Below are 14,770 nucleotides of genomic sequence, written 5' to 3'. Positions count from 1 at the left end.
CACAGGTATGGGGGAAGGTGGGCACAGGTATGGGGGAAGGTGGGCACAGGTATAGGGGAAGGTGAGCACAGGTATAGGAGAGGTGGGCACAGCCACAGACAGAGCCTCGGCTAGGTGGCCCCTCCACCCCATGTGGGCAGGCCCCAAGCCTCACATTTGGAGACGACGCCCTCTAGGCGGATGATGTTGTGATGGCTGAACTGGCCCATGATGCCGGCCTCACCGAGGAAGTCCACTCGCTGCTTCTCTGTGTAGCCGGCTTTCAGCGTCTTGATGGCCACGGGCACCTCCTTCTTCCCCGAGGACGCCTTCAGCGTGCCCTTGTACACCTCCCCAAACTCTCCTGTGGGCAGGCAGGGTCAGGGGAGCGCCCCAGTCAGGCCCAGCACGAGGGCTCCACCCTGTGTCACCACCACTGCCTCCTCAGGGCCCCTCAGCAGGGGGCCGACCTCACCTGCTCCGATCACCTTCTGCCGAGTGACACAGGACGGATGGATCTCGGTGGTGAACTTCAACACAGCTTGGTTGGGGTCCTCATATGTGTGTGGGTCCACGTATGTCTTCAGGGGTTTCAGTTGTTCTGGAAGGAGAAGAGGTGGGGTCACAGGCAGCTCAGGAGGGGCCCCATGGGGGGTTCCCTGCAGTCAGAGAAGGTCACGTGATCTTCAGAGACTTGGACGAGGCTGTGGGGGATGGACCCCTCAGAGCTACCCATGGAAGCCTGTGGCCCAACCCCAGTGCCCTGGGAACACCCTGGCTGCCCCCACCTCCCCCACAGAGCTGGGGACGGTGCTGCCGGCAGGGCTGGGCCTGGAGCGGGGGCTGCATCTCACCTGACTTGGAGAAGTAAACGTCCTCCGGGGACTGGCGGGCGCGCAGGTTCTTCCTCCTGAAACAGCCCCACGGGGAACCAAATGCAGGGAGGTCAGTGAGGTCTGCTCCGGCCAGGGAAGCCTCCTGACCCTACTTTGGTCCGAGGGGGACCTGGGGTGCTCAGAACGCAGCCCAGTCCCCGCTGTCACTGCCCAAGCTCCACTCTTAGGGCCAAGGGTGTGGAGAAGGCGGGCGGAGCGAGCCAGGACTCCCTCCCCGGGATCTAGGCCCCAGAATGGCCCCTAAGCATTCCCATTACAGCTACTCGGGGTTTCCTGCCTGCGTGTCCAGAGGAAGTGTGGACGCATCATTAAAAACAAGAGCAGAGGTAATGAAGCCCGTGTCCTGGCCCCGCCGTGTGCCAGGCACTTCACTCCAGCTCGTATATCCTCGCACCATCCAGAGGCAGGGATTAGACTCGACTAGCGTCCTATGGGCCCCATGGTTCAGATGAGGAAACGGAGGTTCCTGCCCCATTTTCCCACCCAAGCCCATGAGAAGCCAGGGTATGGGCTCTAACGAACCTGCGGTGGATAAAGAAGCCAGCTCCTGCCAGCACCAGAAGCAGGACCACACAGACAGCCACACCGCCAATCACCGCCAAGGTGCCAGATCCCTCCGGGGCTGGTGGAAGAAACCAGTTGATGACAAATCACAAATCTCAGCAACACCCGCGCTGCACCCAAGACACCTGGGCCCCTACTGTGTGCTGGGTGCTTGCACTTTTGCACTTGGGAAGGCTCCAGAGGGTACTTAGTCCCATTTCACAGACGGTCAAGCAGAGGCCTTCCCAAAGGTCTCACAGGAGGTATTGCAGGTGTGTGGGGCTCAAAGCTCTGGCTCTTTCTGCGATGCGGATTTGAACTTCCTCACATCACTGTCGTGAATTCACATCCCAGCTCCTCCACCCCTCAGCCCTCCATGCTTCCCTGTCCCCAGGCTTGGGGGCAGTCCCCGAAGGGCTGACCGAGAAAGGGGCATTTCTAAGTTCTTTGATTCACTTCCTTTCCCAAGATGTCTCAATTGCTTGGTTCTGGGCCCTGGCCCAGTCCATGCCCAGGGTCCCCCAACTCACACAGTGTCTGGAATTCGTGCACCTTGCTGCCGGCCCCCTGGCCCTCCTGCGTCAGTGCCTGCACCTGGACCAGGTAGATGGTGTCCGGAGCCAGGTCGTCCAGGGTCACAGAGAAACCCTCGGTGCGGCGCACATTGTAGCTGTTGGAGTCTCCCTGTGGGTGGGTGGCAGGCAGAGGAGCAGGCAGTGAGGGCAGGGCAGGGCAGGGGCCTTGGCTCAGCCTGCTGGAGACCAGCCTGAGCTAGCAAGGTGGCCTGCCTTTGTTAGCAAACTTGAGGCTCTTCTTACACAGGAGGAAACTGAGACTCAGAATTAAGTGACTCACTCAAGGTCAGAACCACTAAATGCCTGATCCAGGACTCAAACCGAGCTGTGTGGGGTCCCCAAATTCTGCCCCTGTCCTCACCCTGACTGCCTCTTCCAAGGACACCATGTCTTCTCTCCTACAAATCTCTGCTGTGCTGCCTTGGGAGATGTAACCCCCTGGCAGACCCCAGGTCTCAGTTTCCCCATCTGCAGAAGAGTGCTTCTTCAGATGGCTGGGTGGTTTGGTGAGCATCTATGTGACCAGCCTGGCCCCTGCTCTCCGCCCAGCTAGAGCCAGCCCCGACCCTCTGGGAGGTACCTTCTTGCGGTAGGTGACCTCGTACTTCCACACACGGCTCTGCTGCGGCGGGGGGATGCTCCAGGAGACGCTAAGCGAGGTGGTGCTGCGGCCCTCCAGTCTCACCTTGGGGGGCTCTGGGCAGGACAGGCAGTGGGGGAAGCAGGTAAGAAGCTGTCTGCGGGCAGGCAGGGTTTGTCGGGGACAAGTGGACGTGGAGCCAGATCCTCCACAGCCCAGATTCTTTTATTTTTTTGAGATAGGATCTCGCTGTGTCACCCAGGCTACACGATCTTGGCTCACTACAGCTTCGAACTCCTGTGCTCAAGTGATCCTCCTGCCTTAGCTTCCTGAATAGCTGGGGCTACAGACACGTGCTACTGTATCTGGCTAATTTTTGTATGTTTTGTAGAGATGGGGTCTCCCTATGCTGCCCATGCTGGTCTCAAATGCCTGAGCTCAAGCAATCCTCCTGCCTCAACCTCCCAAAATGCTGGGATTATGGGCGTGGTGACCACGCCCAGCTCCCAGGCTCTTTAGATCCCAGTCTAGGATCCTAAACTTCCAGTTCCGGAGCACAGGACCAGAGCCCCAGGCCTCCACCCTGTCCCCATCACAGGGGCTGGCACATCAGAGGTGTCCCATATTTACGAGAGAATAAATAATAATAATAATAAAAGGCCAGGCGTGGTGGCTCACACCTGTAATCTCAGCACTGTGGGAGGCCGAGGCAGGAGGATCACCTGAGGTTGGGAGTTCGAGACCAACTTGACCAACATGGAGAAACCCCGTCTCTACTAAAAATACAAAATTAGCTGGGTATGGTGGCACATGCCTGTAATCCCAGCTACTCGGGAGGCTGAGACAGGAGAATAGCTTGAACCTGGGAGGCGGAGGTTGCGGTGAACCAAGATCGTGCCATTGCACTTCAACCCCGGGCAACGAGAGCAAAACTCTGTCTCAAAAAAAAGAAAAAAAAAAAAAAAGAAGAAGAAGAAGAAATAACTTTTGCTGAATGCTATCTTTTTTTTTTTCTTAAAGCAGAACTAACTTTTGCTGCATGCTTGGTTTTTTTTTTTTTTCTTTTGAGACGGAGTTTTGCTCTTGTTGCCCAGGCTGGAGTGCAATGGTACGATCTCAGCTCACTGCAACCTCTGCTCCCCAGGTTCAAGCGATTCTTCTGCCTCAGCCTCCCAAGTAGCTGGGATTACAGGCATGCACCACCACACCTGGCTAAATTTTTGTATTTTTAGTAGAGATGGGGTTTACTCCATGTTGGTCAGGCTGGTCTCGAACTCTCGACCTCAGGTGATCTGCCCACCTCAGCCTTCCAAAGTGCTGGGATTACAGGTGTGAGCCACCATGCCTGGCCTCAATCCTCAATTATTATCCCACTTTACAGGTGAGAACACTGAGGCCCAGAAAGGTTAAGTAACCTGCCCACAGTCACAGAGCTCAGAAGCAGCTCTAGAGCAGTGATGTCCAATCTTTCAGCTTCTATGGGCCATAATGGAAGAAAAATTGTCTTGGGCCACACATAAAATACACCAACACTAACGACAGGTGATGGCCTAAAAAACACAAATAAATAAAAATTGCAGGCTGGGCACAGTGGCTCACGCCTGTAATCCCAGCACTTTGGGAGGCTGAGGCAGGCAGATCACGAGGTCAGGCGACCAAGACCAGCCTGGCCAACATAATGAAACCCCATCTCTACTAAAAATACAAAAAATTAGCTGGGTGTGGTGACACTTGCCTGTAATCCCAGCTACTCGGGAGGCTGAAGCAGGAGAATCGCTTGAACCCAGAAGGCAGAGACTGCAGTGAGCTGAGATTGAGCCACTGCACTCCAGCCTGGGCAACAGAGTGAGACTCTGTCTCCAAAAAAAAAAAAAAGGAAAAAAAGTTGCAAAAATAATCTCATAACGTTTTAAGAAAATTTACGAATTTGTGTTGGGCTGCATTCAATGTCGGCTGGGGCTGCATGTGGCCCACAGGTTGGACAAGCTTGCTCTAGAGACTGTGCCTTTAACCACATACTCTGTGGCGTCTCTGTAAACACACCCAAGCCCCACGTGGCCGTCCTTAAGCCCCACCTGGGCAGGCCCCATAGGGCACAGCTGCCACCCCTGGACCTCACCTGTCTGGTTGATGCTGACACTGGCAGTACGGAAGCTGCGGCTGCTCACCAGGCCTGAGACGCCGTTGCGGGCCTCCACAGTGAAGGTGTAGTTCATGTGAGGCTCCAGGTCGCTGACTGTCACACTGGTGCGGGTCAGTCCGTGCGGAGGCTCTGAGTAGCGCACACTAGCCTCACACGGCCCACACTCCCCAGACTCGGGCCAGCACTGTTCGCAGGTGACGCTGTAGACGATGTCCTCGCGGCCCCCGCTGTCCTGAGGGGGCGTCCAGCGCAGCTCCACCTTGGCACCCATGCCCACGGCCGTGAGGTAGTGTGGGGCGGAGGGGGGTCCTGCACAGACGGGAGGAGTCAGTGCTCTGCTGGACCCAGGCGGACACGTCACACGTCACCCTCTGTCACGCCATCCTGACCCACTGCAAGACTCACGTGTGCAGGGCATCGACATTGGGTCCTGAGGTGCCCGGAAGAAGCCTTCCTCACACTCGCAGGAGGTGGCACCCTCAGGGGATGGCAGCGTGTGCTCAGGGCACTCCAAGCAGGGGCTCTCAGACACCTCAAACTTAAAGAATCCAGGCGAGCAGGCTGGTGGGCACAGGACAGACAGAGCACGAGGACATCAGTTCAATCTGCTTCCACCCCACGTGACTGTCTCATTCCCTCACCAGGGACCCCTGCCCTGCAAACAGGTCAATAAATCTCTATGGACCTGTTTTCTCGTTGGCAAAATGTCTTGTGATGGGAAAATGCATGGCAAGAGCCTATCATGTACCAGGCACCCAGGAAGTGCTTCACACACATGCTGCAAACCTTTGCTTCACTCCCCACTGGCTCCTGCAAGAAGCACCACGCCCCTGAGCCTGGCATTTAAGGCCATACCTCGCCTTTCAGCTAACCAAGAATCCCATCAGAGTCTAGCTAAGCACTTCACCAAGCACGCTGCCCACCGGCCTCATCCCCATTCATCCGTGCAGACTAGCCTGTCAGGTCCCCACCTGGGTAGCTGAGAGCTGCCCAGGGCAATGACTGCCTCTTCTTGACCATGTGTATTTGTTGACTGTCACCACCACCCTGACTCACTGGCCAGCCTCATCAGTTCAGGATGCCATTCCTGCAGGTGTTCCCTCCAGCCCAGGACCTGCCCGCCTTTCCATTCGGGGCTGACCAGGAAGCAGGAAAGGCCAAGCCCCCCGGCATTTTCTCTGGCTCTGCTTCCAGGACCGAGTCATATCCGCCATTCACAAGGACAGCCAGGAAGTGACTCTTCCTCCCCCAGTGGCCAGTCCTGTCCTGGCCCAGCAGGCTGGGGGCTCAGACACCTGACTCCGGGGGCTTCTTCCTCCCACCACCCTATCCTGTCTCATCCTGCCCCTGCCCTAAGCCCCTTCCTGGCCCTACAGGCAGGAAGCTGCCCAGACACAGGGCTCATGGTGCAGGGCTGTCCCATGCTGAAGTGGATAGGGTGGGTAGAGGCCACCCTAGGGAGCTCCCCCAACAACCCTACAATTCTAATCCTTCAGATTGTTCTGGTGAGAGGGTCCTGAGACACCTCCAACCTCAGCCTCATGTTCACCACACACACAATGATCCTCTGCTCTGTGCCTGGCCTACCCCCAGTGCTGGGTATGCACCAAAATGAAAACAAACCCCTGATCTCAGGGAGCAGAAGCACCTGACAAGGTCTGTAAGACAGAGGGAGGAAACGAGCTAAGGGCTAAGGGGGTGGAGAAGGGGAAACCTTGGCCAGGAAGTCTGAGAAGTCACAGGGGACATTTTGGCTGGGGTTCAGAGGCTGCATAAGAGTTCAGCAGGGGAGTGATAGATATTGGAAGAGGGAGTTAGGAGGGAGAAAGAGCATGACTAACACGGAAGGTATGAGTGGGTTTGTGGGCACAAATATGGGGAGCAACAAGCAATAAAGCAGTTGAGAAAGGCCTTGAATGCCAGGCCGAGAAGCTGGGACTTTATCCTGGAGGCAATGGAAAGCTGCTGGAGGTCTGATGTGGGGAGGTCAGATTCCTGCTGTCAAGAAAAATCTGTGCCTGGAGGCAGCTTTTGTCCAAGACCCTGGGGACAGCCTGGCTCCTAATGGCCTAAGGACAACGCCCTCCAGGGAAGCCAATTTCAAGTGCCCTGGCCCAAGCAGGCCTGCTAACTCTCAGGAACAGAATCTAGAGTGAAGACTCTCTTCATCCAGTCCCCTGTGTGAGCAGAGGTGGGGAGGGGGACCAGGAGTCAGGGGAACAGACTCAAAGGACACCCAGCTCTGTAAGGTGCCAGATTGTGACTTCCTGCTAATGACTCTGCTCTCAGAAGCAGGCTGCACCCCTGTGCCCTCCCCACCCTGGCCCAGGGACCACACAAACAGCCGCTGTCACCTCCTTGCCCCATCCTGCTTCTGCAGACCCTCAGCATTGGCGCTGCGAGAGCTCCAGCACACAGGCCAGGGAAGGGGGCTTGTCCTGGGTCATGCAGCAGGACAGAGGCGGCCCGGGACCCGACTCCTGCTCTGCAGAGCCTGGAGTCCCAGTGACAATGACCGCCAATAAGCACCTACTGTGCGCAGGGCTCGGGCTGAGCACTTTACACTCATTTAGTTCTCGCAACAGACCTGCTATATACAGGCACTATTAGCGCTCGTTCCACTTTGGAGGTGAGGAGAGACAAAAAAACCTTGCCTAAAGTCACCAAGCTCCCAAGACAGGAAACCAGAACTCAAACTCAGGATGTCTGATTTTCAGCCTCTCTCTTCTCCCACTCCTTTTTCTTTTTTCTTTTTTTGTTTTTGAGATGGAGTCTCGTTCTGTTGCCCAGGCTGGAGTGCAGTGGTGGGATCTCAGCTCACTGCAAGCTCCGTCTCCTGGGTTCAAGCAGTTCTCCTGCCTCAGCCTCCTGAGTAGCTAGAACTACAGGCGCCCGCCATCACACCTGGCTAACTTTTGTATTTTTAGTAGAGATGCAGGCTGGTCTCAAACTCCTGGCCTCAAGTGATTCACCCATCTCAGTCTCCCAAAGTGCTGGGATTACAGGCGTAAGCCACCGCACTGGGCCTCTTTTCCCACTTCTGTTCTTAGGAACACTTCAATTTGGAGCAAAGAGCAATCAACATTCTGAAACAAGCCTGAAGGGACAGGAGATAAGGCCTGACCCACTTCAAAAGCCAGAAGCTCCCGACTAATTTCAGAGCAGCTGTGGGTCTCTGTGTTGCGGAGGGAGGGGGAGGGCACTGCCCACCACAGATCTGGGCACTTTTGTGTCTGTGAGCAGAGAAGTGTAGAATCCAGCCCAGGGGGTTGGTTGGGTGGCTAAAGTGGTCTTCTTCAAGCCCCAAATGTCTTTCAAGTCTCCTATTGTATTTGGAAACCCATGAGTGTACTGCATCCCTCCCCATAACATATCTGCATGATACAAAAATAGCTCTCTCCTCCCCCAGATCTTTGAGCAAAACTGAGACTCCAGAAAGCCGGGCCGTGTTTATTCTTGGGTTTCAATTCCCCCAAATGCCCTGACTTGTCTGCTGAGGAGACTTCACCTGGCTAAGTGCTGGCTCCAGGTGGTCCGGGGCCAGCAGACTTGGGAAGCTTGGGGGCGTTCCCAGCCCAGGCTCTCGGGCCAGGCAGGGGCCATAAACCCCCACAGCCTGGGGCTGGACCCACTGAAGGCTTTAGCAAACCCTCACAATGCCCTGACTCCCCACCGTGCGGCTGCTCCTATGCCAAGAGGAGGAAGTGGGGGAAGAGATGGGCTCTTTGGCCCCAGCGCCTGGGGGTGGCTTGCCTGCTGCCGCCAGGAAAGAGGGAATTTGGAGAGATTTCCGCTGCGGATGTGCCAGATAATACAGTGGAGAGGCAGCGTCAACAGGGCATGTGCCTGCCCGACGAGATGTGCTTCCCCTCCTCCAACCACAGAGCTAGCAGGGCCTATCTCCAGGACCCCGCCAGAGTTTCCAAGTACTCAGGGGTCCCAGAGTTCATGAGTAGGACACCAGCAAGCCCCTGTGTTCTTCCTGACTTTATCTAGTTGGATTTCCTGGCATTCTGGGCGGGCAAGTGGGGACAGGGGTCACACACACTCAAACACACCCACATACACTAAATACCTACTGTTCCTTAGCCAACCAGCAAACTCCTATGCATCCTTTAATACCCAGTTTAAGCTCCTCTACACAGCCCTCCCAGACTGCCCAATTCCTGGCCCCCCTGGCCCCCATTAGGGCATCTATTAATCTTATGTTTACCAAATAGAAATGGGCACTTCATATGTGTCTGGCACCATGTTGGGTGCTAGGATATGATGGTGAGACAGATAAACACTGTTTCAGCTCCAGGGGAATTCATAACTTGGCTTTCACGCTCCGTTAGAAATTATTCCTGCATGTATCAGGAGCTTCTGTGAGACTGGCAGCTCCTGAGGAGCAGGAATGGAGACCAATTTATCTGTGTCCCATGGCCCAGCAGTGCTCAGTTAATGTTTGCTAAATGGAAGGACAGACGGATGGATGGATGGATGGATGGATGGATGGATGGATGGATGGATGGATGGATAGATGGGTGGGTTGGTGGGTGGATGGGTAGATGAGTGTGTGGATGGATGGATGGGTGGATGAATGGATGAATGGACGGAGAGGGTATGAGTGGGTGGATGAATGGACAGATGAACGGACAAGTGGATGTTTGGGTTGGTGGGTGGACGGGTGGATGAGTGGGTGGGTGGACAGATGGATGGATGGATGGGTGGGGAGGATGGATAGATGAATGGACAAGTGGATGGGTGGGCTGGTGGGTAGACAGGTGGATAAGTGGATGGATGGATAAGGGATGGATAGGCGGGTGGGTGGGTGGAGGGATGGATGGATGGATGGATGGATGGATGTGGAGGATGGACAGATGAATGGACAAGTGGATGGGTGGGTTGGTGGGTGGACAGGTGGATGAGTGGATGGATGGATGAGGGATGGATAGGTAGGTGGGTGGGTGGAAGGGTGGATGGATGGATGGGTGAGGGGATGGGTGGAGGGGTGGATGGATGGATGGGTGGAGGGGATATGAGTGGGTGGATGGATGGACAGATGAATGGACAAATGGATGGGTAGTTTGGTGGGTTGGCAGGTAGATGAGTGAATGGATGGATGGATGGATGGATGGTGGATGGAAGATTGAGTGGGAGAGAGAATGGGTGGCAAACCTACCATGTACACATGAAATATGCACTCCAGGGTCAGAGAAGTGAGCAGTTTCAGCGCCCAGAGAGACACTGTGGAGAAGGTCCACCAGGATGCCTACCTGCCTTGCACAAGAGCCTAACTTTGGCACACCTGTGGCACACCTGTGGAGAGCTGTTCTGGCCCTGGTTGTCTGGCAGGCCTGGGCCACTCCGAGCAGGGGAACTGGGGCACAGTGGCTGCACCTCCGGCTATACCCTGGTTTTTCCAGTTCCTGATGCCCGCCCCTCAGGTGGCAGCATGAGGTGACTCAGGGAGACGCCCTTATCGTGACGCAAGTCCAGCCCCCAGTGGAGCCCCTCATCCCAAGGCACAGCCACCTCCCAGGCTGGCAGTGGCAAGGTTGTGAGGTCAAGAGGTCACGGTGGCAATTCACCTAGGGCTAGTCAGCGCCCAAGCCAGGCCCAGCAGGCAACCGCAGGAAGCACCTTGGCCCAAGGATGTGGAGCTTGGACTTTGTCTCTGGGCCCTGACAGACGGCAAATGGTGACCTATGGGTTACTGACCCAGCAAATAAGGGAGCTGACAACCTCAGGCCGTGGTGGCTTCTTGCTCCCAGCAGGCCCTGTCGTCCCTGCAGAAGGGGGGCTGCCCCCAGGGCCCAATGGCTGCCAGCACCCTGTCCTTTTCACACACACCCTAAGGAGCTATCTGCAGGCACATTCCTTCACCATTGATAAGCACCGCTCCCCACCCCAGCCCCGGCTCCCCACCTCAGCCCCCGCCTCCCGCTCCCGTCCTTGCCACCAGCCTTTCATCTTCTGTTTGCTTTCCCTCGCCTCCTTCCTTCCGTTCTGGGGACCCACTTACCTCCAGGAGGGAGAGAGGGAGGGTGAGAGGGAGGGAGAAGCCGGTGCCCGCCCAGCGGAGCTGCCAGCACCTAGCTTTGCCCCCAGTGTGAGCTGAGGGTGGGGCAGACAGGGCACAGAGGTGAGAGACACCATGGGGGGCTGGGGGTGCTGCCACCATGGTCCCACCTCTGTAGGCCAGAAGAAACATCACAGAAATAAGGCCCGGTGGGACTTCCCAAGGAGGGGACAAGCCTGCGAGCCACAGTCAGCAGCTCCCAGAGTCCCCCACCTGGGGAACCACCCATGATGTGATGAAACAGGAATCCTGCCACAGCCCCCGCCACGGCCCGAGACCACCCTGTCTAAAGACTGTCTTCACCAGAGCCATACCCTGACCAGGGGACTCCTCCCTGTCAGCTATGGACCTCAGGCCACTTGGGCTGCAAGCAGTGGGACCTCTCCTCACCACACAAGTCACACAGTCAACAGCTTCCCCGGGGTTCAGACTGAGCCCCAGTGGGAAACCACAGGAAGGAAGCTCGGATCACCAGATTGGCAGCGTCCTTCAGGGCCACAGTTCCAGCCCACTCATTTTACAGACTGGGGTGGGACCCGGAGGGGACCTGCTATGGTCATGCAGCCCGTGAGTGGAAGGACACACATCAGGGGCAACTGCCTTCCTGTGCCAGGCTCCCGTTCTCTTGGTGACTGTTCACTGCTTCCTCTCTGGGCCTCAGTTTCCTCATCTGTAAAATGGGGATCAAGTCCTCATCCTCTCCGTGTTGTGTGTGAAGAAAGAAGAAAGCCCTGATTATGAGATGTCCAACAAGGTGCCTGGAATGGGGTGTCCCTATGAACTGGGGGATCGTGAAACAGTAGGCGGGATATCCCCAAGGGGCTGGGCCCCTTGAGGGAGCAGGAGCCTCTCAGGAGGGAATCTCCAACCCCCCACAACTCCAACTTTGGCCTCCCAGCTGTTCAGCTGAGCCGCTGGCCAAGACCGCTGGCCACCTGCTCACCTGGCCAGCGGTCCCCAGGGCTGAGGCGCCAGCAGGGGCCCCGCCAGCTCAGCTGCTCCGCCAGGAAGCGGAGACAGGGAGACAAAGCAGCCCCCAGGGACAGCGGTCAGCCCGAGTGACTCCACTGTCCGTCCCCGCAGGCAGGGCCGGAGGCGGGGTGGGGGAACCAAGGGAAGCTGGCTCATTCCTGACATAGTTCACGGGAGCGCTCCGGGCAGCGTGCCCACCTGCCGCACACAGCACCTGGGAGGTGCCTCCCTTCCTCTGTCCACTTAACTCTTTCCTGAGCTCCAGGCTTCCTGGGGAAAGAACCCTGAGGAGAAACGGACAAGCTGGGAATAACCTAGACAAGGTGCCAGGTGACCTCAGGGTACCCCGCCTTGCTCTGGGTCTGGTTTGTCACCAGCAGGAGCCCCAGTGAAAGAATCTGGGTCTCCAGGCCTGGGGAGGGTCCGGCAGGGAGGGCAGACCCTGTGCCTCCCTCTGATTCTCCCTCAATGTGCCCAGCAGTGCCCTCTCCAGGACCCCTGCCTCCAACAGAGCCCCCAAGCCCCTGCAACAGACCCTGCCATCCCCAGGGCTGGCCAGAGAGCCTGCCCCAGGGCCAGGAGCTGAGTCAGGGATTCCAAAGGAACTGGTCACTTCCCGCCCCGTTTCCTGACCCATCCTGCAGCCTAGGCACCGCTGCGCCGCCTGGATTCAGATCCTGATGCAGCCACATCCTAGCTGTGTGACTTCAGGCAAGCCTCTTTACCTCTCTGAACCTCAGTTTCCTCATCTATCAAATAGGATTGATCACAGTCCCTGCCGCACAGAAAGGCAGTGTGGATTCCACTCGCACGTCTGATAAAGTGCTTGCTTGGCTCAGCGCCTGTCCCTCCAACGGCTCCTGTATATGGTAGCGACTGTCATCACTTCCCGCGGCAGCATGGCCAGGGGCTGCTGAGAAAAGTCTAGAGGCATAAAAAGGAGCCAGCTGGGTGTTCCTGGCATCTCACGCACCGGCACCCATCCACACTGAAAGGAATTTTGGTGGGAGGAGCCTGAGGAGGAACAATCTGGCAATAGGTGACTAGCGATTGACAGGGTCCCACCAACTAAGTAGGAAATTTCACTCTTGGAAACTTGTCCTCCTGCTGGGCTGATCTTCCAACAGGGGGCTGCTCGGCTCTCTGCAAACAAAATCTGCCAGAACCCTGACCCCCCTCTAGAGGAGGGAAGGCTGCCCCCCTTCCTGGAGAGACACCCCCACCCCAACCGTCCGCTTATCTCTGTGGGGCCTGTCTCCCCAGCCTGTGGAAAGTTTTCAGCTGCCCCTCACCCCCACCCCCGCATTCTTGTGTGAGGATGTCATGTAGGAGGAGCCTGCTCGCCCCACTGGGCTGCCTCGTCCCGGGCCCCCGCAACCCACAGTCATTGTCTGAAACTGGGAGTGTGCATTCGAGGTCACCAAAAGCAGGGGCCACTTGGGGAAGGGGGGCTCACTCAGCAGAGGGGAGCTGGGAAGACAAGGGGGCAATGGGATGGGCCGGAGCAGAGCCTACACCACAGGCTTATGGCCAGAAGGGCTCGTAGGGAACTTCTCATCCGGGGTTTACAGACCGTGTTAAGTAAGGTTCTGAGGACTTGCTTTGGGAGGCAAGTGGGGCCTATCACAAAGGGCTTCAAGGTCCTCCAACCTTTCAACCCCCTCCAGGGACTGCAGGATCCATGGCTAGAAAACAAGCATAAAGTCTGCTGGTGCTGTTGAACTTTCTCATTTGACTCAAAGGAAACCCAAGGCCAGAGATGAGGGGGGATTTAGCCAAGGTGTGTGCATTGCAGCCACTAAACCTCCAATTCCTTAATGTCCCGCTTATCTCAGCAAAGAAGATGCCAGAGAGAGGGGATGAGCCAGCCCTCCAAAGGTCCGCCTGCATTCCACAAATGCTCTGCCTCATGGCAATTTCCAGAAAAAGTCACCCATTGAAAATCCACATTGCTGTGGAGATTTCCGCTGTCACTGGCCCTGGCCACACCACGCCACAGCTTCCTCCATGTGAACTCACTAATGCCCAAGCCTCATTCCCCAAGGAGAGTCTGATTTAATTGGCCCTTTTCTGGGCCCAGTGTGTCATCCATAGAGGCCCCAATGGAAAATCAATAGAGGCCCCAATGGGAAGTTTGTGGCCCTGGGGAGATTCAGACAAGAAAGGCAGACCCTTGGCCCCCCTCCAACCTCTCCCTCAACAAAAGCATTTCCCAAAAGCTCCGCTGGTGATCCTGAAATGCGGCCAGGGGATGTGCACCCCGGGTCCAACTCAGTCACTTCTATGTGCAAAAGAGGAGTTTGAGGCTAAGTACCTTGCTTAAGGCCACATAGTGAGTTGATAACAGACATGGAACCCGCTCCTGGTACTCCACCATGGGACGACAGTGCCGCTGCACAGGAGCTACTTAGTACACATTCGTGGGATGAATCAAAAATAACAGCCACATTTAAAAGTACTTACGTGGCAGGCACTGACCTAAGCGCTTTACTATTCAGTCATTTGATTATCACAGTCACCCTACGAGATAGACGCTATGATCATCTCCATTTTACAGATGAGGAAACTCAGGCACAGAGAGGTCAAGGAAATGGCCTAAAGCCACACAGCTAAAAATGTAGACCTGGGATTTGAACACAGCCATTCTTGTTCTAGAGTCAACAGTCATAAAATCCACATTCTACTGTTTCTGAATTCATTCGTTCTTTTTTTTTTTTTTCCAGACAAGAGTTTCACTCTGTCACCCCAGGCTGCGATCTCAGCTCCCTGCATCCTCCACCTCCCAGGTTCAAGCAATTGATTCTGGTGCTTCAGCCTCACAAGTAGCTGGAATTACAGGTGCATGCCACCGCACCCGGCTAATTTTTGTGTTTTCAGTAGAGACGGGGTTTCACTACGTTGCCCAGGCTGGTCTCAAACTCCTGGACTTAAGTGATCCACCCACCTCAGCCTCCCAAAGTGCTGGGATTACAGGCATGAGCCACCGTGCCCAGCCACAATTCATTCATTCTTTTTTTT

General features: G+C 56.1%; 1 protein-coding gene across 1 annotated transcript in view; it reads right to left on the bottom strand.

Annotated features, from left to right (window-relative positions):
• Positions 1 to 14,770, bottom strand: part of EPHA2 (EPH receptor A2) — a 33,104-nt gene that overhangs the window by 10,097 nt on the left and 8,237 nt on the right. The window contains exons 4-11 of the mRNA XM_011939881.1: positions 5,122 to 5,277; positions 4,693 to 5,025; positions 2,574 to 2,689; positions 1,949 to 2,102; positions 1,398 to 1,497; positions 834 to 889; positions 455 to 580; positions 155 to 343 (exon numbers count right to left, since the gene is read on the bottom strand). Of these exons, the coding sequence (XP_011795271.1) occupies positions 155 to 343; positions 455 to 580; positions 834 to 889; positions 1,398 to 1,497; positions 1,949 to 2,102; positions 2,574 to 2,689; positions 4,693 to 5,025; positions 5,122 to 5,277 (1,230 nt within the window). The remainder of the gene's footprint in view (positions 1 to 154; positions 344 to 454; positions 581 to 833; positions 890 to 1,397; positions 1,498 to 1,948; positions 2,103 to 2,573; positions 2,690 to 4,692; positions 5,026 to 5,121; positions 5,278 to 14,770) is intronic.

This window comes from Colobus angolensis, unplaced genomic scaffold (genome assembly GCF_000951035.1).
Source record: "Colobus angolensis palliatus isolate OR3802 unplaced genomic scaffold, Cang.pa_1.0 Scaffold185, whole genome shotgun sequence".
NCBI lineage: Eukaryota > Metazoa > Chordata > Mammalia > Primates > Cercopithecidae > Colobus > Colobus angolensis.
The sequence above is the reverse complement of the archived record's forward strand: the minus strand, read 5'-3'. Positions and strand labels throughout refer to the sequence as shown.